This window comes from Vanellus vanellus (genome assembly GCF_965231255.1).
Source record: "Vanellus vanellus genome assembly, chromosome: 16".
NCBI classification, from domain to species: Eukaryota; Metazoa; Chordata; class Aves; order Charadriiformes; family Charadriidae; genus Vanellus; species Vanellus vanellus.
This window is the reverse complement of record NC_138921.1, coordinates 15,924,939-15,947,181: the sequence shown is the minus strand read 5'-3', so window position 1 is coordinate 15,947,181 and position 22,243 is coordinate 15,924,939. Positions and strand designations below refer to the sequence as shown.

The window sequence follows — 22,243 nt, the reverse complement described above, 5'->3', positions numbered from 1 at the left end:
TCTCACACAGACATTTGAGCTTTGAACCTTTGGCTTATGATTTCACCAGAACTATCAGTGCAATGATATGTAAGCAATATACAGCGAAGGAGTGCCTGTACTCAGAAAAAATTACAAGCCCCGTATCACTGAGATTTTTTAAACACATTCTCTGCCGCCAAACCAACGAAAGGCTCAGTCAGGCTGATGCACCACTTTACTAGCCGCTCTACTTCTCAGACGGATAAGGCCACTGTTTCTCCTCTCTACCGTCCGGTTAACTTCCAGGGTGGGACCTTTTCAGAATTAAACTAAGAATCGCACGAAACAGTGAATAACAGCAAATGTTGTGTGTACCAGCGGTGCTGCTCCGGTGATCTGGCTCCTCTCGCGTAGTCTGTCAGTGCCCTATAGTGGAGAAATGGGTTAATTGCATATGCCACATGGGGCGACTGTCAAACTGCCGTGTTCCACTCTTGCAAACCTGAGGTGGGGCCACAGAAGTGGGGAGATCCCAGGCGAACACCACTGCCGCTGGCCTGCAGCCTCCGCAGGGACCAAAGTCTGCTCCTGCGCCCCCTCTGCCGTAACGGCACCCAGGCTCTGCCGGTCTTCACCCGGAGCAATGGTAAGATTCCCTCCTTTGTGCCAGCCATTAACAATCTTCGTCTCTTCCCACTGAGCAGGTTGCTCCTGTTCAAAGAGGTGGAGATGTATGCAAAACTGCTTCGTTGGGTCTGGGGAACAAGCATCTGCTCTTCTCGGGCCCATGTGGGTGAAATGCTCTGACCCTAAGCAGTGAAGCACTTTAATGTCCTGTCTTGCAACCCTTTGCAAAGTAAGAGCTCCCGTGAAAGGCAAAACTATCGTTCAAGATGAGGACCCAGGAGGAACCGGCCAAGACCTCCCTGCACAACCCAGGCATTAAGTACTGCAGGAAGGTGCTCCACTGCCAACTACAGATAATCTGCAAAAAGGAAAGCAGAAAATCCTCCTACTTCCCGTCACCACCACGCCAGGGGTCCTTAAAAGCTCCTTTCCCACCTCTTCGTGTTCATCCACCGTGAAAACCAGTGCAGAGCTACACAGAGAGCACTAAGAGCCCTGCTCAGAGTGCAGCGGAGGCCACCGCCCCAGTGCCGCTCTCCTGATAGAAGCCCCGCTGGCCGCGGCACCCCCCCGCATTGCTTCCTCTCCTGCCTCCAAGTTTTGCTCCCGATTTAAAGGGGAGCAGGGGTGGGAGAAGGAATGCAGAAGGGAGAGTCCTGATTTAAAGAGAAGGGTCTGTAAAACGCACAGGTCCGATGTCAGCCGCCTCCCTTTGAGCATCGTTCGCGCCCTTGTGAAGGTGGAGCCCGGCCAGGGCGCTGGGCAGCCCTGGCTGCAGGCCTGGAAGAGGCATCACCCCTCCGATGGGTGCGCGGTGCCGCGCAGGATTGTACCTTCAGTACACACAACGTACTTCTTCCTCCAGAAGGGAGAAATTCAGCAAGGCGGAGGTTGTCAAACCTCAGCTGCTGAAAGCTGCTGAAAGCAGCTGTGGCCAGAAATGCTTGACAAAAAAACAAGGATAATTGAGCATCAAATTTGTATGTATAATGCTCTTCAGTAGGAAGGAGTTGCTAGATTGCACTATAGTGGAGGTCTTATTGCATCAGATTAAAAATATCAGTGGGTGTGGAATTTTTGTCAATTATATAAACTCTGGCGGTTTTGCCTCTGCGGGTTTGGGCGAGGACACAGCCCCCATGCCGGTCGGAGGCCCGCCCTGTGCTATCAGCGAGCGGCACATGGTCAGACGTGGGGGGGACTGTGGTGAGAACAAAGGAAAGCAGATTTCCTGGGAGTCTGTATTTGTTTTCCCAAGCAGAAGAGTGACTCAGATTTCAGCTCGCGCTCCTGTAGCTCAGCCAACAACAACACGTTGTTACTCCAAGTGATAAAGGCAAGTATCCTTGTTCCATTTGCTGAACTAATAAAAGCTCAAATAAACTTGTCCGCCCAAAGGCCAGCTCAGTCACTAAACCAGAGACCACACGCTGAACCCTGAGCCCCGCTCGCAGTGACGACAGCGTCTTGGTTCTGAACAGCCTCGCTGAACTCCGGGAAGCTCCTCGGAAAATGCACTTCTGCCTAAACCAGCACAGAAGGTCTCAGATTGTGCATTATCACAGTTCAGAGCTTTCTGATAAATACCATGAACCCTTACATGCCATCCCAAGGCAGCTGCTGAACGTGTTGCAGAGATGCTTTCACTTTCTGAGAAATGCTCCAGGAAAAAGCGCTCCAATTCCTTGTGCTTAAGGGACGGCTTAACACATCCCTGCTCCTTTGCCTCCTGCATCTGAGCTTGGTTTTCATGGCTGTGAGGTACATCCACAGCTCATTGGAAATGCCGTAGCACGAATTGCTCCATCACAGCCACCGCAGACAAATCTAGTGAAAGGAGACTCCAAATCCCAGGCCGGCAAAGCCCGTCCCCGTTGCACAGACCGCCGGCTCTCGGCGCTGCCGGGCTGGGCGGGCACCCACGGCTGTCAGCACGGGTTGTGCTACTGCACCTTACCCTGCCAGCAGGGTAAGTTAGTGGCACCTGCGCAAACTGTGCTGTACTGGTGCAAAATGGGGCTCTCCAGAGGATTTGCCCAGGTACTGCCACAGCCCGCTGTGGGTACGCCTTTGTACACTGGCTGTAGTTTCCTCTGAAAAAGCGCATCTCTGAAGTACGTGTTAGAACACCTTAACAAGTCAGCTGCAGCTGGAGGTGGTAACAGGACAGAGCAGAAGCAGATGTTTAGACTGGAAGTACTTTGTTTGTGCTGGGATTTAACATGTTCATTCATGCACCTTAACGATGTGCTATAAATACACCTGGTCCTTCCCGGCCGCTGCGGCCACGGCCACGGCGCTGCACAGGTGCCATGTGCCGCGACGTCCGGGAGGGTGTGTTAGGGACAAGCGCTGGCAACCGTGCTGCCAGACTTCCCCACAGAGCCCCCCGGGTGCCCCCTCGCCCCGTCAGCCGCAGCCACCGCCTTGGGCCGCCCTGGGCACGCGCCAGGGAAAACTGGTTTGTCGGCCGCAGTTGCTGCATTCGCACAGGCAGCCTAAGGGCTCAGACTCATGCAGCAGAGAAAATACTGGGGCTGCCACCACCCTTCCCACCCTGGGAGGAGCTGCCACCCTCCGACACCACCGGCTGAGGGTGAAGCATCTCCTGAAGTGCCCTTGTTGGCAGCCCGGTGCTCAAGGTCGGGAACGGTTCTTCTCCCTGCCCGGGATAGAACGCTGCTGCGGCTCAGGAGCTGCTTCGCAGGCTGGTGTCTTCCTCCGCTGCACGGAGGAGGCAGTCCTGATGGAAATGTCAGTGGCTGTACCAACGTACGTGCACTTCAAAGCACAACCTCAGGATATCTGCTTTTGCGAGAAAGCATCCCGAGTTAAAAATTAATGAATTTCACTTTTAGGATCATTTACTTTCCTCCATCTAAACAAGCAGGATTTTTGCCAGTCTCTCCGCACCAGGAATGCAGAGCATTTCTGCTTTTGCACGTTGGGGACATAGCCTCTAGTGATTAGATTGCCAATTAATATCAGGTAATTAACACGTTCACAAGGGCTGGTTGAATCCCATCCTGACATTTTGCAAACCATGCGTGTTTGGGGAGTGTCTTCATCAGCCTTTTGAAGTTCTTAACTGTGAGCTCCCTGGCAATCAATTAGCCGGCGCTAAAAACTGGTGCTGTGCCATTAGAGCAAACATGCCCCAAGAAGCAAACATATTAAGGATTAATTAAATACCAGGTTTTATTTAATTAAGCCTCTTCTCCGAAGTACGTAGAGGCAGGACTCTGGAGCTAGCAGCCCATCTTGCTTTTACTTCTATCCCTTTTTTAGATATGCATTTAAACTTGGTTGGTGCTGTTTAAAACATGACATTCGAGCTGATGCAAATCTGTTCCGCCTCCCCAGTGCGAGCGCAGGAACCGACAAGCACAACATCGTTAAGAGGTGGCTGATGGCACCAAGCGCTCCCAGGGTCAGGGTTCACTTCCCCGCTCCCACGCACGACAACCTCCCCAGGGAGAGCTGGAAGCCCCCGCGAGCACCCAAAGACCTTCTGGAGTCTACAGGGATGACAAGTGCCAGCCCCGAGCAGAGGCAGGGACCCACCAGCGGCTCGTCCTCCCACTCTCCTCTCATCCTCCTTGCATTTTTTAATGAAAAACTACTCACTCCTGTCACCCGCTTACCTGCAGCAAGAAAGGCACCGCAGCCTGTCATATCGCTACCCGTTTAAAGGTCTAGAGATAGATCCAGGAAATATCAAGGCAAGCTGATGACATCAAGTCCAAGGTCACTTTACGCACTGTTGCAGAGAGCAATCCCTTCCCTTCTGCACACCCTGTCTGGGTTTGCGGAGGATCACGCGCAGATACAAAAAATCCCCACCACGTCCTGGCTCTGGGCTGCCCCACGGCCGGGAGCTGCCCTCGCACCAGGGCCCTCTGCCGTCTTTCCCTCATCTGCACGTTGATGCCATTCACTCACTCCACGCCGCAGCCGAGGATCTGGCCCTGCCGTTCCCTAGTGATTGGCAGCCTTTGCTCTCCTCTTTAAGTGCGCTATTTCACCTTAAGTCATCGGTTTAACTTCTCCACGCTACCAGGGGCGCACAGCAGGAGGAAGGATGGTGGTGGTGGCAGTCTCAGCAGGCTGAGAGCAGCAGAGGCAGGGAGGTGTCGCTGCCCCGCTGCACGCAGGCTCTGCCCGGGGAGGGAGAGGGCCAGGCAGCACGGCCGCCGGCTGGACCGAGAAGGCCAAGGGGTGCAATCAGGGAAGGAGATGACCACAATGCAGATCAAAACCAGCGCTGCGACAGGGCAAGGGGGGAGAAGTGGGAAAGGGAGAAGAGGTGACAGCGGGGTCCCTGGGAGAGGAGGGACTCTACCAGAGCAAAGGAGGGCTCTGAAAGCCGGGAGAGATGTGAAAATACAAATCTCCTCCAAAACGCAGTTCTAACATCAACCCTCCAGCGGCTGGGGATCCTGCGGTGCGCGCTCCTCACCTGGCTGCCTCCGTGCCTCCGGGACCCCAGGACACAGCCCTCGGCTCGGCAGAGCAAAGCTCTTCTCCTCCTGCTGCTGAGGGACGGACTGGCTCCAGGAGCGGGACCGGGTGTGTGCTGAGCTGCCGCGGGGTCTCCGTTTGAGAAAAGGTGATTATGGGGAAGAGCCACCCCCGGTGAGCTCGGGGCGGTGGGATGCGGAGAGCTGCAGTTTCCCAGCACTGGGTTGTGTCTCCCCAGCCCGGCTGCAGCCCCCAGTTCCCCTCTGCCTGCTGCAACCCCTGCCCACCCCCCCGCCGGCCACGCTGGCGCCTGCCCCGTGCCCCAGGTCCCCAGCTGTGGACCAGGGCTGGGCTGTGGTGGAGCGTATGCTGGCCCGGTGCCGTGCTGCGGGCCTGTCCCAGCACTTCTCCAACCCCTCCGATTCATTAACGCGGCACTCCCGCCTCCCCCTCCGGCCCAGCTCGTTTCAGCTCCCGTGTCCCACGTGCTGCGATTCTCAGGGTCTTGGTAAAACTCAGCCCTGGCCGCAGACGGGTCACTCGGCTGGCGAGCAAGCGGAGCAGACTGCAGCCCCGTGTGCTGGGACGGGAGCCCGGACGGCCACGGTGCAGCTTGTCACGCCGGCATGACCGGGAGGCTGAAGCAGAGCCAGGAGCCTCCTGCCCTTCCCCGGGGGGTGAAGGAGCAGCAGCTCTGCCCGGCTCCATCTGCCCCGCCGGAGGCCGGGACTAACGGGATGCTGAGGAACATCTCACCCTGCGCACACGCAGCTCCCGGCAGCCCTCTGCACAGCCCGGCAGCGATGGGGCTCTCCTTGGAGTCGTTGTGGAAAGGGGACGCCTGGGCAAGACACATACGACCCCCAGCACCGCAGGGAGCCTGGGATCACCCACACGGGCAGAGACTGGGAGCTCTGCTGGACTGCAGCAGGCAGCCGGGCTTCCCAGAACATCCCCAGAGCTATTCCCCACCCCACTCCCTGCGGCTGTGACAGCGCTCCCCTGCACAAGGCAGCCTGCAGCCCTGCTCGCCTCTCCTCCCGCAAGACTAATGCTGAGGGACCTCTGCCGAAAGTGGAGACCAGTCCAAGTGGCCACCAGTGACAAGTGGTGTTTCTCAGGGCTTGGTACTGGGGCCAGCGCTGTTTAACATCTTTGTCAGCGACATGGGCAGTGGGATTGAGCGCACCCTCAGTAATTTTGTGGATGACACCAGGCTGTGTGTTGTGGTCAACATGCTGGAGGGAATGGACGCCATCCAGAGGGGCCTGGATGGGCATCAGAGGTGGGCCCGTGCGAACCTCATGCAGTTCACCAAGGCCAAGTGCAGGGTCCTGCACGTGGGTCAGGGCAATCCCAAGCACAAATTCAGACTGGGCGGGGGGTGGATGGAGGGCAGCTCTGAGGAGAAGGACTTGGGGGTGTTGGTGGATGAGAAGCTCACCATGAGCCGGCAATGTGTGCTGGTGGCCCAGAAAACCACCTGCACCCTGGGCTGCATCCCCGGCAGTGTGGCCAGCAGGGCGAGGGGGGGATTCTGCCCCTCTGCTCTGCTCTGAGGAGACCCCCCTGCAGTGCTGCCTCCAGCTCTGGAGCCTCCAACATAAGAAAGACATGGACCTGTTGGAGCGGGGCCAGAGGAGGCCCCGGAGATGCTGGGAGGGCTGGAGCCCCTCTGCTGGGAGGACAGGCTGGGAGAGGTGGGGGGGTTCAGCCTGGAGAAGGCTCTGGGGAGACCTCAGAGCCCCTTCCAGTGCCTAAAGGGGCTCCAGCAGAGCTGGGGAGGGACTCTGGATCAGGGAGGGGAGCCATGGGATGAGGGGAAGTGGTTTTAAACTGGAAGAGGGGAGATTGAGATGAGATATTAGGAAGGAATTTTTGACAGTGAGGGCGGTGAGCCCCCGGCGCAGGGTGCCCCGAGAAGCTGTGGCTGCCCCATCCCTGGAGGTGTTCAAGGCCGGGTTGGACGGGGCTGGGAGCGACCTGGGCTGGGGGGGAGGGTGTCCCTGCCCGGGGCAGGGGGGGGACTGGGTGGTCTTCAAGGTCCCTTCTGACCCAAACCATTGGATGATTCTATGAAGCGGGAAGAGGGCAAGCAAAAGATTCTGCTCTGGATCTCAGGCCATGCACTGATTCTTTCTTGGAAAAACTCCTTGTCAGCAGCTTGGCGAGCACAGAAACAGCTCAGTGCAGATTAACTTCATTGGAATTACTATGCAATTCACAGCCCCAGTGAGCATTTACCAACGTGCATTCAGCAATGGGAGGAGCTTTTCCCAGACTGAAGTTGTTACAGACCCAGTTACTTTGCTGTGGCTTTGAATGCTCATTAAAAATTAGCCTGATTTTGTCTCGCACCAAGGAGCACGGCTTCTGAGGTGGGGAGCAGAGGTCCTGTGAAGAGCACCCAGATTATATTGGTCAGAGAAGTTTTATCCCGGGACCCCAGGAGCCTCACCCCTGTGAGGCACGGCTGATCCGGCTGTGCTCAGCAGCTCCCTGCGGACATGCTGCGAGCCCGGCTGCAACCGCAGCTGCAACCGTGCGGCAGCACCAGCAAGGTGGGACTGGGACACGGCATCCGCAGGACAACCACGGCCCTTTTCCCGTGTTGACCGCTGCAAAGGCAGCAATGCCTCGAGGGGAACAGCATGGACACAGTGACAAGGAGCACAACAGAGCAGATTATAGCACATTTTTCAAACTTTTCGCACACTTTTTTTTCCTGGAAGTGTTTTTCCAAGATGTGTCCCTCCAGCGGCTGTGCTCCAGCCGGCTTCTGCAGCCACGGCCATCCCCACCTCAGTTTACCGCTCAGAAAAAAACCTGTCACGTATTTACCTCTGTGCCTTCACAGGGCCTTTAAAATCTCAAGTCTCATCTTCAAGAACACACTGAGCTTTAGCTGTTCCGCCAACTCTGCGGGGCCGTCCCCGAAAAACACCACCAGAAAGGGCCCCGTCCTCCAAGCAGCCATGCAGAATGGAAGGCGGTGGGACCCCTGGGGAGCCCCACTGGGCAGCACTGGTGGGGCCCTGCCGGGGCTCCACTGGGAGCAATGGAAGAGGTGAAGCCTGGTACCACCCACCACCACGTATTTGGGCCCAAGGGACTCGATCCCGAGTCCACCGGGAGAGGTTTCCCTCTCCGCTGCGTGCTTGGATCAGACAGAGCAGAGCCGGGTTTCTCCTACCAGTGCTGCCTCCGGGCTGTACCAGTTCCTCAAAGCAAGAACAAAAGCACCCCGGCATCCCCCTGCGCCTCCAGAGACCACCACATTTTTGGGTGCAGCAGCGCAGGAACCCCACCAGGCTCTCGGGCGCAGCATTTCTGAAGGCGTCAGCACTGCCTTTTCGGGGTACTCCAGGGACTGCGCAGCCGTAAAGAACAACCAGGGGTTTATTGATCTGAAAATACATTAACCATAGAGAATAGAGCTTTAATTTTTTTTCTTTCTGAACAACAATAAGGAACAGTTTACATAAAAAACAAAAAGCATGGATAAAATAATATAAAACAGATATTGTACCACAGTGTGGAATTCAAATAATCTAAGAACATTAGCAGCACTTCTACAAATATATTAAAAGCTATAGTGCTCGTTAAGCTCAGATAGAGCGACTCCCAGAGACCAAAATGGCATCCAACATAGAAAAGCAGCAATTCAGTGTAGGGCAACATAAAAGTCTAACGCCAGTACATGGGATACATTCATGGCCCTGCTGTTGAGAGGTAATCCCGTGTCCCGCAGAGCCTGGGGTGGTACCCGTCATCTCCGCGACAGTTACAGCGGGGTGACAGCCCGGCGTCACCCGCGCACCCGCCGAGCTCCCAGGAACACACCTTAGCACTGGGGAAGTGACAATCACGGGTCTAAGGTGACATCCGAGTTGGATTTTCAACAAAAGTTTTCCTTAATTCTGTTTGTGAAAAGCAGCCTTCTCCTTTCCTGGCTCCTGGGAATTGCTCTGCAAGAAGAGACTGAATTTCTGAGAATTTAATTAGATCTCCTTACGTAGTCGGGAAAATGAAATTTTTAGTATCTCACTATCCAGCGATTGGATTTTCAATTCTTTATCTTCCCTAGCAGTGAAGCCACAACGATTCTTAAAACTTCCATGTACTTTTTGAGGCCTTGTGCATAGTTTAAATTTTAGCATTGATTTATTAAAAAAAAAAAAAAAAAGAGATAAATGGTGCTTTTTACCCCTTACAAAAAAGTCGATGCAAAGTGCCCTCCCTCCTGCCCATCTCCCACTTCAGCGGCGCTTCGTGCCCGTCCCTGCGGAGCTCCTCAGAGGCTCTCCCCGCCGCCGAGGGCTGCGCAGAAGGGAGTGGGGGCTTTCTGCAGGGCCCCCGGGAGACTCAGCGGCCCCGTCTGGGACACAACCCGCCTGCTCCGGGCACGGCTCCGCGGGCAGGACGGAGCCGGCTGCCCGAGCCCCGGGCACAGGCAGAGCCGATGGGGGACACAGACCCTTCGCGTGCCATCGCCCCCGGCCGTGCGCCAGCGGCTCTCACCTGCAGCTCCTGCCCTGGGCTCCCTGCTCAGTCTCCATGTGCAAAATCAATTTAAAAAGAAAGGAAGTTATGAAACTTCTGAACGAGAATTTAAGGTTGAATATGCTTATCACTGATCTAAAATTAGACACATATTAAAAGATTGCTATGGCTATTCCAACAATGTACATTCTCCAGGAAATTCAGGATTCAGACAAAGTTTAGAAGAAATCCCAACACTCTAAGCTGCAGAAATGCACGGCCATGGCACCAAACCAACCTTAACTTTGGCCCCCACTGCCACCGTAAAACATGAAGGTGAAGAGTGTGACGGGGGACCACAAAGACTTCAGGTGCCTTAATCAGCGATCTGCATTTACTTCAGGGCAGGCAACGAGGATAACGACCTTGAGTGAAGATGATTGGAGTGCTTGAAACAGTAGGCAACAGTAAGTGTCATTTTACCTACTTGAGGGTATCTGAAAACTTTTATAAGAATTTCTGAAAACTGGTTCTGGTGAGTTACAACCCTTCCGTATTGCTCGAAAATTGTCACTTCAGCTCCGAGTTGTGCTCTTTTCACTACCAATTTGTGCTCACGCGATATTAAAATGCTGAAAATGCGCCCAGAACTGCTCAGTACCCGTGAAAATTCCCAAACGGAGTGAAAACTATTTGACCGATGTTTTGATGAAATGACAATGATTTTGGCCCCACTGATGAACGGGCTCAGAGGCTACCACTACCCAAACAGCGATGCCACAGCAGAGAGCAGCAATTGAAGACAGTATAAGATATTTTTAAAAGCAAACTTTGCTTTGGTGAGAATCCTGAAATTGGTCCCATACCTGTCTTGAGGACTGTTTGCCACAGTGGCTCCCAGCGCGGAGAACTAGCCAGCTACTCAACGTGAATGGGGAAAGAAAGGAAAACTAGGCAGCCAGATTAAAATAAGTAAACAAATAAATAAAGACGAAAGAGTAAGAAGAATCTCATGCCATGCTCTTGGCCACCAGCCTGCCACAAGGCTCCTGTGTCTCCACGGTGGGATTCGGGGATGGGCTCAGCTTGCCCAGGGATGGGTTCCCGGCACAACTGCCATTCCAAGCGCCCGCATCAAGAACAGCCACTTCTCTTGATCTGATTTTTACTTCTCGGTGCCAATGGTTGCTGACACCTGCATTTCTGCTGCTGGCTCCAGTTACAACAGAAGGTGTACCTGGAGATGTTGAGGGATGTTCAAAACGTAAGAGGCTGGACGGGAGCAGAACAGGGCGGCAGCCAGAAGTTCCCATGCAAAAAATCCTCTCAGTCTTCACGGAAAACGTTAATAGCAAAGCAAGTCGGAGACTCACCACAGTAAGAGAAAAACTCCTATTAAAATCACACATTTAGGAACAGAGACAACTTCTAAAGTGTTTACATGAGTAACACTAAAAGAGACGGGTACCACGAGTTATTTGGTAGGGTGCATCAACAGAAAGCTCAAATGCAGAAAGAGGATCCATTAGTAACTCTCTCGGGGGAACGCGGGGCCGGGGCACAAACGTTCACTGTACTTAAACGTACCGAGATGATCTGTGAGCGGAGCAGCTCTAACAACAGATGAAGCGAAACCCCCACCACCACCTCTGCCGGTGCTCAGCGCGGGCGCGCCGCGAATGGACCAGCTCAGCCCACGCAGTCCGTCCTTCACTCGGGCTCAGCTCTGGAGCGACCCGGAGCAGAGAACAGGGGCTGGGGGCACGAGGGAGGCAAACCTCGCTGCGCCCGGCAGGATGGATGCGGCAGCCTGGAGCCCGAAGGCAGAGCAGCTGGAGGCCCTGTCCCACAGAGGGAACAGCAGCGGGCTAAAGATAGTCCCTGGCTTGGAGTGCCATTGCTCGGGGTGGATGTCAGCTGCACGGAGCTGCTGGGATGAGACATTCCTCTCCCCCAAGGAGCCAGACAAGATTACTGTATATGGGCAAGCATTCCCCTGCGACGGGCTTCTCCCTCCATGGTAAAGAGACGATCCTCCGGCTGCGCAGCCCGGGGGGATGAGGACCATCCTGCAGGGCCCCAGGGAGTCACGCTGTTGGAAACCCGGAATAACGCCTTCACCGCAGGGCAGCCTAGCGCAGGGGCAGAGCCAGGCAGGAGCGGCTGAGGCAGGAGAAGGGCTAAGAACAGCTGGACAACAAAAACCTTTTAGTAGCTTTTACCATCGAGTAGATCCTGAGCCCCAGAGTTTCTTTGCTACGGGTCTCCACAAGCACATAAACCCGCCGGTGGGACAGCGGCTGCGCCGGAGGGGTCAGGAGGAGCACAGCCGCTGCCCACTGCCACTTCTGATAAGATGCTCAAAACCGAGCTGGGCCCACGCGTGAACATGAGCTGCGGGAGGGCAGAGCACAGGGGCCGTCACAGCCCGTTCCTGACCTCCCGCAGCCGCCCTCCCACCTGCTCCCACGCTGCCAGCACGGCCAGGGAGGGACGGGCAGGGCGGGCGGCCGGGGCACCGTCCACCAGTGCGGGGTCTGGAAACCCTTCGCGTCTTCTGTCTCAGGTCTGCAGGGGAACACAAAGCAGACCTTCCAGTTCAGACTCGAGTTCCCACGGCAGTATTGGGGAGCAGATGGTTTTTGCAGAGTTTTGCACGAATTGGCGAGAGCGGCGCGTGGGGCACGCGGCCTTCAGCAGGGCCAGTTGGGACGGGCACTGGTTAGGAGAGCAGGTCAGCTCGGCAAGTGCTCTGTGCTCCCTTCCTAACAAAACAGTACCATCGGCTGCGAAGGAGAATGACTTCAGTCCCAATTTAAATGACATACCATATTCTATGGACTATCCAATGTCTTTGCAACCCACACCAAGGCTCAGCTCTGCAACTGTTCTTACCCAGCGCGGCTCGAGCACAGGTTGGCTCCCGCAGGCTCTACTCAGCGCCATAGCTAGAACAAAGCTTTTTTTTCTATTATTTTTTCCTCCTTTTTTTCTTCTTTTCCAGATTTAACATCAGAACCAAAATCAAGCCAAGCTGAGGTCATGATGGTGGTTCTGCTCTGAGCTTCCTGTTGCCGTACCGGAACTATTCGCACAGTACAGGGACAGTGACAGATTGGCACATCATGGAATAGGTGCTATAGAAACCACACAGTTCTTAGAAGCAAAAGATTTTTTCTCCCCCCCATCAAAAAATAACCCACTTAATTCACTTATTTTCTCTCTATACTGTATATATATATTATATATAGACACAATTTTCTGGTAAACATTTACAAGATATTGTAAAGAACATTGAAAAGATATATCTCCATTTGCATAACAATACTCACTCACATACTTCAGCATACGAGGACACACAGTAATGTACAATCAATAAATAAATACTTTTTTCCCCCAGAAGTTATTCAAAAAACACTGCTATCGAGCGGCCCAAAGACACTCTCAGTTAATACAGACAGCAAATATTGTGCAGAATTTCTTGGCTGTTTTTGTTTAAAAACCAAGAAAAGAAATCCAGAAGCTTGAAAGATAAAGTGTCAGCGATGTTGCTGGATAAGACTGTGTTTAAGTTGACTTATCGGTTCCTGTCCCTCGGAAAGGGGAGGACAGCGCACGTCCCCTCCTCCCCTTCGGAGAGGGCGACGGAGGCAGACCGTGCCCTGTCCTGGGAGCTGGAGGGAACAGGAACTGCCTGGCAGGGAGGGCACGAGCCTGTCGCTCTGCTTTGTGGAAAGACGAAAGATTCATTCACACGGACGGGCAGATTTGTAACTCAAACGCCTTTGTTTCCTGTGCTACTACAGACCAAGCACTCTTTGGAGATTTAAGGTAGAAAATTGCTTCAAAGAATTTCCTACATTGTTGGTACACGTTCGCTTGTTGGGGTGATGAGAAACGAAAGGCTGCCCAGCGCTCTCAGCCCCCGCTGCCCTCCTCTTCCCCAAAGCCTTCAGTGGGCACTACTGCTCCCTGGGCATTCTCGCTGCGCCCCCCGTCCCAGTACCGCGGAAGGAGAGGCTGATTTGCTCAGAAGCTGCAAACCGCTCCACTGCACTCTGCAGAACTTCTCTGAAGCAGCAGTTTTCTCTCCCACAGATTTACATCTGCCTTTTTTTCTCCAAGCAACATCTGACACGTGCCACAAGTAAATACGAAACGCAGTCACCACAGACAGATGTTCCACAGAAGAAGGGAAGGGCCCCTTTTCCCTTCTGGTGAGCAGCACTGACAGCAAGAGAAGAGCAGGGCCTTGTCTTGCAGAGGGGAGGAGGAGAGCACACACACACCACCACACATCGCATGGAGGGGGAACACAAATTTTTGCAGCAAAACTTGAGAGAAAGTACCCTTGTAGAGAGCTACAACACAGCATCTTCCCTGCTGCTGAACGCACATGTTCATGGCAGCTCTGTGGCCATGACAAAGCCCTCCCTGGCCGAACCAGACCTACCAACAACCTACACCTCTCCTTTTCCTTTATTGTTTTTACCTGAGTTGAAAATTGAATCCAAACCCTCCGTAGTGCAGCCTTAGCATGACACAGCAGCTCAGCTCTCGCGCTGGTAGTGCTGGAGAGGCACTTCGTGCAGTGTGCTCCAGGGGCTGCAACGCCGGAGAGCCACTGCAGTTCAAGTGGCCACAGAAGTGCATCTTCCAAAAGCAAAGACCACTCGGGGACCTTGGGCTATTTTCCTTTTTACAGGCATGTGAAAGAAGCCCACCAAGACCTAACTGGAGACTTTCAGTGGACTTAGGGGGCTCTGCAGCCAGCCCCAGAAGCACACAGAAAACCTGCAGGCACCAAGGGGATTGTCCAGCTTTGAGCAGCCGGTCTTTTCATTACCAGAGGAAGAGACGGGCACCTTCAGAGGGAAAGTCAGGACAGTCACTGATGTCCGGAGCTCTGACTCGCCTTCCAAGGAGCTCTCCCCCTAAGAGGGCTTGCAGAGGAACAGCAGGGAGACCGGACTCCTAACGCAAGCAGCTAGAGTAAGGCAGGTAAGAAAACCTCAAGTCTAGAGTTCCCAAAGGAAGTTTGGACCAGATTTTTCCAGTGTTCAGAGAGCATTACAGAGGCTGGATTTTGAAAGAAAAACCCAATGCTGAATTTGGAGCTCTTCTGAAAATCCATCCAGAGATGAAACTCTCGTGTGCTCAGATATCGTAGTAACAAACAACATAAAAATCGCAGGGAGAGAACAGAGCCCTAAAAAAATACTAAAGGGGATGCTATGCATCAAGGGACAAGATCAAAAGAAGAGGAATTTCTGTGATCAAAGTCCCTCTCTGTCACCGGCAGAACCTCATAATGGTAGTAAGAAACTGAGTACTGGCAGCATCGCCCTCTTGTCCAGGCATGCAGGGCTGGCAGCTTCCCCGTGCCACGGGGTCGCGGCCGTCTGAGGAAGCAGCTTGATTTTCTTGCAACGAAGGCTGCCGAGCCCCAGTCGGCCCCCAGGAGCGCTGGCAGCGCTGCTCTCCCACACCCCGCGCCCTGCCCTGGCATGCTGGCAACCGCCTCGGCAGTTGTGGCGGTAACCACGCTTGCTGCCCTTCTGCCGTGGCGAGGCAAGGAAGCAACTGCCTGGGTTCTGCTTCCAAAGCAAGTCCTTAGCAATAAAATGCAATCGTACGGATCTTTGGCTAAGTCACTGAAGAAGGCTGCGAAGATCTGAGCCGGGGCCCCCGGACCTAACACTGAACACAGCACTCGGAGAGCTAAGGGTATTTCCAGTTTAGACAGCAGCATGTGTCCAACTACCTTATTTCCACAGGTGTGGCACTTCAAGAAAAAGGAGAAGGGGAGGAAGCATTGAAGGGGAGTCCCGGCTCTTTGTCTGGATGCCTCGTCTTCCCCGTGGCCTTCATTTGTTCTCGATCAGAGTCTGGACTTTATAGACAAGGTCCCGAGCCAGCTTCAGGATCTGCTTGGTGTTGTGCCGCTCAGCCATTTCTGGAACACAGACAGAAGGAACCCCCAAAGAGGCTAGACCCGCAGAGCCCGGCGTCTCAAGGAGCCCCCCAACCTCACAGCTCTCCACTTCCCAGCCGAGTGCCAGGCGGGAGCTGAACCTGCGAATTCCTGCCCAAGTTCCCAAGCACCATCCCTCGCAGAGACACCTGACTCTGAAGAGCCATCATTAACTGGCTCATCTCGGGGTGACTACGGCCAGCAGGAAGCACAGCCTACGCTCACAGATCCCTCCAAGCATGGCAAGGGGGGCTGGTGCCAAGGATGGCACGATGGCTTCCCCCAGGCACCATCTGACCCCCTCAGAGCCTGACGGTTTGGGGGCAAGGGGTCTCGTTACCATCATGTTCCAAATATCAGCATCCCACAACCATACGCCGCTCTGTTTGTTTTAAACATTTACCAGTATAGCCCGGACGTGACTGTCTGTAGCCAGACAGACATGTGCTGCCCACATCCGAGCAGCTGCCACAAATTCAGCCCAACAGAACACAAACTGTACCGTTGAAAAACTTGATGATGTCTGTAAAATCCATGTTGTTCTCCAAGATTATGTCCCGGTACATTTCCACCAAAGCCAGGGCTATGAAGAGCACATAGTGCGCAGAGGAAACGTGTGCAGCTGCCCAGATGGTCTCCCAGACGGCGAACACGTCATCATACACCAGCTCTGTTAACAGAGGAAGAAGCCCAGCAGTTACTACACCAGCCACGCGTTTACAATCATCCTGACTCACAGACTTCACAGCGGCACTGGGAAGACACGCTGGGTGGTTTCTTCCCACAAGAACCTGTTCCAGTTGGAAGCAATAAGTCAGTCATCTGTGGAGACAAATATTCTGGCCTGCAGCAGGTGGCAGAGGCTCCAGGACACAAACCCAGTGGAGGCTCACCAGCCGCTCTGGAACAACAGGTTCTGTATCTAGACAGAAAAGTCAGCCACAAATCTCCCAGGGAAGAGCAAAACAGGAACACGTGGTAAAAAGTTATGTTCAAACAACTGAAGTTGCAGAGTGTATTGAGAAGCGTGGAAGCATGGCAGACCTTGCCTTCCCTCCCCTTCGCTGGTCTCAGCTGCCTCCCTCCCAGCACACACCTCTCTTGAAGTCCAGGAGAAACCATCGGTAGCAGAAGTAGAAATGAGTGTAATCACCGTTCTGGTGCATCAGCTCGAAGAGCTCAGAGTCCAGAATCTGCCAAGAAAAGCAAAAGGAAACCCACTTGGTGCAGACGAGAGGCACCAGCCATTCCGCTGCCTGCCTTCCTCCAGTCCCACTGCTCCCCTACCGCACCACCACATCTTCCACCCAGCTTCTCCCTCCCTGGCAACCCTGGCACATTACTGCCAGGCTGTCTTTACAGCCCCCTGCTCTCCCTCCTGCTTCCCACCACTGAAAGCTCCTCTAAGCCCCTCCAAGACCTCCATCCCAAGAACAGCTTTCCCTCTCTGCTTTGAGATGCTGCTGACCCTGTGCCGGGACCCCTCTACCTGGATCAGCGATCTCATGTTGGCAAAGTGGGTGTCCATGGCTCCTCCGTGGGGGAAGTTCTGATTCATCCTCTTCATAAGCTCGGTGAAACAGCTGAAAGCCAGAGCCTCTGCGCAGGGAAGAGAGACGGTCACTGCTGGGCTGCACGGACACTGCTGCACCTGCACCCGCATCACCGCACCCCAACATCCACCCACGGCAGGAACATCCCTCCCCGCTCCACACACAGTCAGGGGCACGCAGCAGGGACCGGCCTCGGAAAGACAGCTCACGCTGCAAAACGTACACACTGTCCCCAGGTTGGGCTCCTGAGCGTCAGACAGCACCAAGCACAAACGGGATCCTGCCACCAGCTGCTCCGCACCTCTCAGCGTGGGACCTTCCCACCACAAAGGGCCACCACCAGCCCAGCAGATCCCACCACGCGTTCCCACAAAGGTATGGGGAAAGCGGAGCAGAGCCACCTACTCACCGTCATCCAGGATGACCAGGAGAGGGGCTAGCAGATCACACATCCCCTGCACGTAGCCGATCTCAATGTGCTGCCAGATGTAGCTGTGGGAGAGAGCAGGAAAGGTGGCCCGTGAGCCCTTCCCTTGCCACACACGAGTGCCACAGCCTGCCACCTTGCTTGCCCATGCCCTGCCTCCGTTCCTGGGACGCTGGCGTTTCCTACAGGCTGCCACCACCGCACGGTGGCAGGCAGGGCAAAGCAGACCTGTTTATTCTGTTACACCTGTGCTCCATTCCTCTACAGCTGGCTTGTAAATGATTAAGTTCCCGTGATGACTCTCAGGTAAGCCATGCATGGCACAGCCCTGGATCAACACCCTGCAACGGCCGTGGCCATGACCATGTCAGGGTGTTGATGAAGGGCTGTGCCATGGCTCTTGCATGAAAATCAGGGGAGGGAAAAGTGAAATCAAAAAGTACGGCAGGCAGGGTGGTCGGGCAAAAGGCAGAGACTGATAGAGTTTGTTAATTTAGCTCTCATTTCTCCCCCTTCCCCCGGGATTCACCCTTTTGGCTCTCTCTGCCCGACACCGCCTGCTTCGCCTCTCTGGACCCAGTGTCCCAGGAAGCAACCAGCCCTGCAGAGATATCTTCCCATATTTGGTAGCAAGTCAAAATGTGTTCAGAAAGGACTCAGATCCACTACTGGCACAAGGGAATGATCTTTTCCATCCTGCCCACAAGCTCTCCAAAATCTGCTGTATTGCAGGTCTCATCTCAGCAGAGATCTCCAACTCCGGCTGTCAGATAAAGCGACCGCTCTAATGAAATAGCAGCTTCTCCTCATATTCGCAAGATGAGTAATAATATTTTAGCCTTCGCTGCCCCTGAAGCAGCCGCAGCTGCTGAGCTGGAGTTGGTTTGAGTCGGCGAATGTCACACAGCAACCTCTCAGTCACAGGGACTAAGCAAAGCGAATCAGAAACGCACCCGGGTACGGCTCCCTCCCGGGTAGGCGCTAACCACTGGGTCGCCTCAGGCGCCGCCTCATTAGCACTACGGCTCTGCGGGCTGATCCTCATTAAAACATCTTCCAGCCATATTCCAGAGAGCAGGTGGGCTGCGCCGGGCTCAGCCCATGCAGCAGCACGCCTGGGCAGCCCCGGGGAACCCTCTGCATTGGCCAACGACCCGACACACGGCAGTCACGGGGCAGAGCAGCACAAGGCAGGACTCCTCGGTCCCCCGACCATGAGCTCCTTGGAGCTGCGGCCCCAGTTCTGGGATGATGACGGGAGGAGGAAGTCAACGAGGTGAAACTCAGTAACCAGAACAAAATTTGAGGCTCCAGCCTCAAGGTGAATTCAGGGAAACCAAGCACCAGTGCCAGGAGCCCGCTCCCGTCGCGGGGAGGGCTGGCGGGCCCCCGCCCTGACCCCCGTGGCTCCCACCTGCACATGATGTTGCGGAGTTTCTCCAGGTTAGCAGGGGTGAAGTACCAGTAGTTGCGGTCACACCGCTGCACGTCCTTCTCAATGCGGTGCAGGTTCACCGTGTACATATCCAGTAGCTCTGGCTGCCCAAAACAAAAGCAAAGTTGATTTGTTTTCAAATAAAAACCAAAAAGAAAGTTGCACGGGCAACAGAGCAACAGGGCAGGGTTTAGGTGGAAGGCGGAGAGCCCCTGTACACACACACAACTGCAGGATTCGCACGGGGCAAATAGGGAGGCACCCAGGAAGAAACCCACTCAGCAAACAAATAGATACTTACAGAGTAGGTGACACCCATGGAGCAGACAGCAGATGCTTCACTGCTGGTCAGGTCAGCCACAGCCAGAGAACCCAGCTGCGGGTACAAGCTCTCCATCTCCGGCTCCTCAGAGAGGTTACCTTCACTCTCCACCAAGCTTTGCTTTTCGGCTTCGCTGTCCGCCCAGCTCTCTACCACAGTCAGGGCCACCGGGTCACGATCACGGAGGACCTCTGCTGAGCTGTCACCCACAGGAACAAAGTCCACGCTTCCACCGGTGGGGAATTCACCTTCCAGGCTGTCTTGGCCCTGCAGCTTCTCCTCTCGCTGGGCACCATCCGGGTCCGGTGGGGCTGGCACGTCGGACCCACCGGCCTTTCCCTGAGAGCTGGCCGAGGATTTGTTGGTTTCCAGGGCACTGTCCTCATTGCTGAAGCTGCGCTCGGAGAAACCCGACGCGATGGAGAAGTTCTGGGAAGAGGGGTGGCCAGAATCAGGGGAACACGTGCCATTGGGAACGGTCCCATTAGGGATCTTGCTCTGTTTGCCATCTTCCAGCTGAGAATCTGCTTCAGTCTGCTCCACTTCATCAACAGATTCAAACACCTGCGCAGCACGAGCAGAGAGCCACGTGAGAGCGAGCAAACCCCCTGCATTCAGCAAACCGTTGGGAACGCGGGCATTATGTCCCCAAGAGCCGCATTCAGCAGTTAAACTGCTGAATGCGGCTCTTGGGGACATAATGCCCGCGTTCCCAATGGTGGGGAGGGATGAGGATCTGCTCTATATGTGTAGGGCTCATACAAGCAACCAGTGGAAGAAAGCCTGGAGGACTTGAGGGCATTTTAACCCACTAGTGCTGTGCCTGGCTGTGGCTCCACATCTTCACTATCATGAGAAACAACTTCAGCCTGAGCATCTAGCTCTCTGTCCCATTTTAACCAGACTCTTGGAGGAATTTCTGGGCACGGTCCTCAGCCTTTAGGTTCCCCTGCCTGGATTTGTCAGGTCAGCGCTTGGTGATTTGCACAACTCGGAGCCCACGATCCCTGCTCCAAGGGACGACGCTTTACTCAGCGTGATATATTGGGCAGAACATCATTTAAACACGTTGGTTAAACACACGGTTACTAACATACGGAGCAGCCAAGGGCCCTCAAGTGTGAAGGCCACATGGGGGTTGGTCCTTTGAACCTGGGCAGAGCAGACTGGGAAGATTAAACACCGCCAAGCGGTGCGCAGTGCTGACCTTGGTGGCTCCAGAGTTAGGTCTGCGAGTCATTTACCTCCTCCAACTACTGTTTCTGTTTGCCAGAAACCATTATGGTTATCAACTAGCAATCAGCCCAAGCCGGGGCAGAGAGCCATACGCTGTCGCGTGGCCGGTGTCTGTATGAGCAAGAGGGGACAAAGCACTGCCACTCACCTGCGTGCTGGAGCTGGAGTCGCTCTGCAGCCGGGCGTGATTCTGTCGGCCAGAGCTGCAGCTCTGAGAAGACTGCAAGAAAGAGGGAAAAGGCCAGTGAGAAGGGGAAGAGCATGGTGTCTGGAGCAGGGGGAGACTCAAGCCGTGCTATCAGAGGCGGGCACATCTGCATGTAAAGAACAAGCAGAAAATGCATCCAGTAAATTCTCATATTCGCCCCATGAAAGATGTTCCCATCACATCAACTCTTCCGTGCACATGTGTCACACAGCGCAGCACCCTGCCTCAGCCCGCCACTGACATTTACTGCTGGAGATGACAAAAAACAAAGTCCCGGGCCAATCCAGTTGTTCAAACACTGTTTGTTTGGGTCTGAAAGGAACTGCTTTCTTCTGGCCTTCAGAGAGGTCACACTGTCTCCCTGGAGTGCAAATTTCTACAAATCTCTGTCCTAATTTGGCAGCAATGCGGCTCACCCCATCTTAGTTTACATAAACGATGAAGTCACAGGCTATAAAACAATCCCTCTAAGCATATTAATGCTTTTTCCTTTTCTTAAAGGACAAATATTGATGTTTTAAGCCAGACTCAGTACAGGCAGCCCCTCTAAAAGTCAACAGCACCCTTTTCTGGCTTCCAGCTGAAGCACAGAAGGAAGCGTCAGGCTTTGCAGCAACCGGTTCAGTGCTCTGCCTCGTGGATTACCTCTGAGCAACGAGCCTTCACTTAAGCGCGAGTCCTCCCTGTTACCCCAGCCACCCCTGCGCCAGGCTGATTGCGGCGCAGCAGCCCGCGGCTGCTCAGGCTGCGCGTGTCGGGATGTACCGAGCATTGCAATGACATCACACACAAACAATAGGGTTTTAAGAAAACACGGCGCTTTCAGAACGGCAGCAGGAGTCGTCCCCACCCCAGTATTGTGGGTGTTTGCTGGGCAGGGCTATGATGGAGAGAGGAAGGGCGACAGTTTTCCTCCATTGCCATGGGAGCGTTTTATAACAGGAAATCTCAGGATGAGATGGGAAAAGGGAGAACCTTTGCGTGCATTAACTCTGCCAGCTCCCCTCCCAGCGCGTGTTCCCAGAACAGGCGGACATGGATACTAAAGAACCACCGTGGCACAGATGCTGTGGGGATGGGAATGATTCATGGGGCTTCAGCAACACCGACCGCGCAGCCCACCTCTGCACCCCTGCGAGAGCTGCATCATCCAGCTCTTGTGCACGGATCCGCTTCGGACTTGCCTTCCCTCCACCTCTCCCTCTCTGTACATACACGCAACTCGCAAGGTTGGGGCTGAGCTCATCTCTTTCCGAAAGCATCCATGCAGTCTCCCCAGAGGAAACCAGATGAAGTCTCCAGTGCTGCACCTACCGGGCCCTTTTTGGCTTGGCCTCCGTTCGCCTCCGGTGCAGCAGCGTGAGGTCAGATAACCCAGCGCTGCTTGCCATGCTGCGCCGGGCTGTTCTCCTCCAAGGACAAAACCCACGCAGAAACACTCCCTGCACTCTGTTCCCAGAACTGCCTTTCCTTTAACAGGCTTTTCCCTCCACACCCTTTGGTTCAGGCTTTGGATCTAACTCCTCACTGTGCTGCTAAAAGCCAGTCCCATGGAGC

The 22,243-nt window shown here is 54.5% G+C and overlaps 1 protein-coding gene and 1 long non-coding RNA gene across 2 annotated transcripts in view; both read right to left on the bottom strand.

Annotated features, from left to right (window-relative positions):
- Positions 1 to 7,729: 7,729 nt before the first annotated feature.
- Positions 7,730 to 9,126, bottom strand: LOC309678460. Its single transcript, XR_014269756.1, has 2 exons — positions 8,893 to 9,126; positions 7,730 to 8,456 (listed from the first exon to the last, which is right to left on the bottom strand). It is a non-coding gene; the product is annotated as an uncharacterized lncRNA (long non-coding RNA).
- Positions 9,127 to 15,077: 5,951 nt separating this feature from the next.
- Positions 15,078 to 22,243, bottom strand: part of SGSM1 (small G protein signaling modulator 1) — a 41,807-nt gene continuing 34,641 nt past the window's right edge. Inside the window, exons 18-25 of the mRNA XM_082491659.1 lie at positions 20,627 to 20,698; positions 19,222 to 19,806; positions 18,900 to 19,024; positions 17,468 to 17,550; positions 16,995 to 17,104; positions 16,602 to 16,698; positions 16,008 to 16,175; positions 15,078 to 15,487 (exon numbers count right to left, since the gene is read on the bottom strand). Coding sequence (XP_082347785.1) covers positions 15,399 to 15,487; positions 16,008 to 16,175; positions 16,602 to 16,698; positions 16,995 to 17,104; positions 17,468 to 17,550; positions 18,900 to 19,024; positions 19,222 to 19,806; positions 20,627 to 20,698 — 1,329 coding nt within the window. The 3' untranslated portion in view covers positions 15,078 to 15,398. The remainder of the gene's footprint in view (positions 15,488 to 16,007; positions 16,176 to 16,601; positions 16,699 to 16,994; positions 17,105 to 17,467; positions 17,551 to 18,899; positions 19,025 to 19,221; positions 19,807 to 20,626; positions 20,699 to 22,243) is intronic.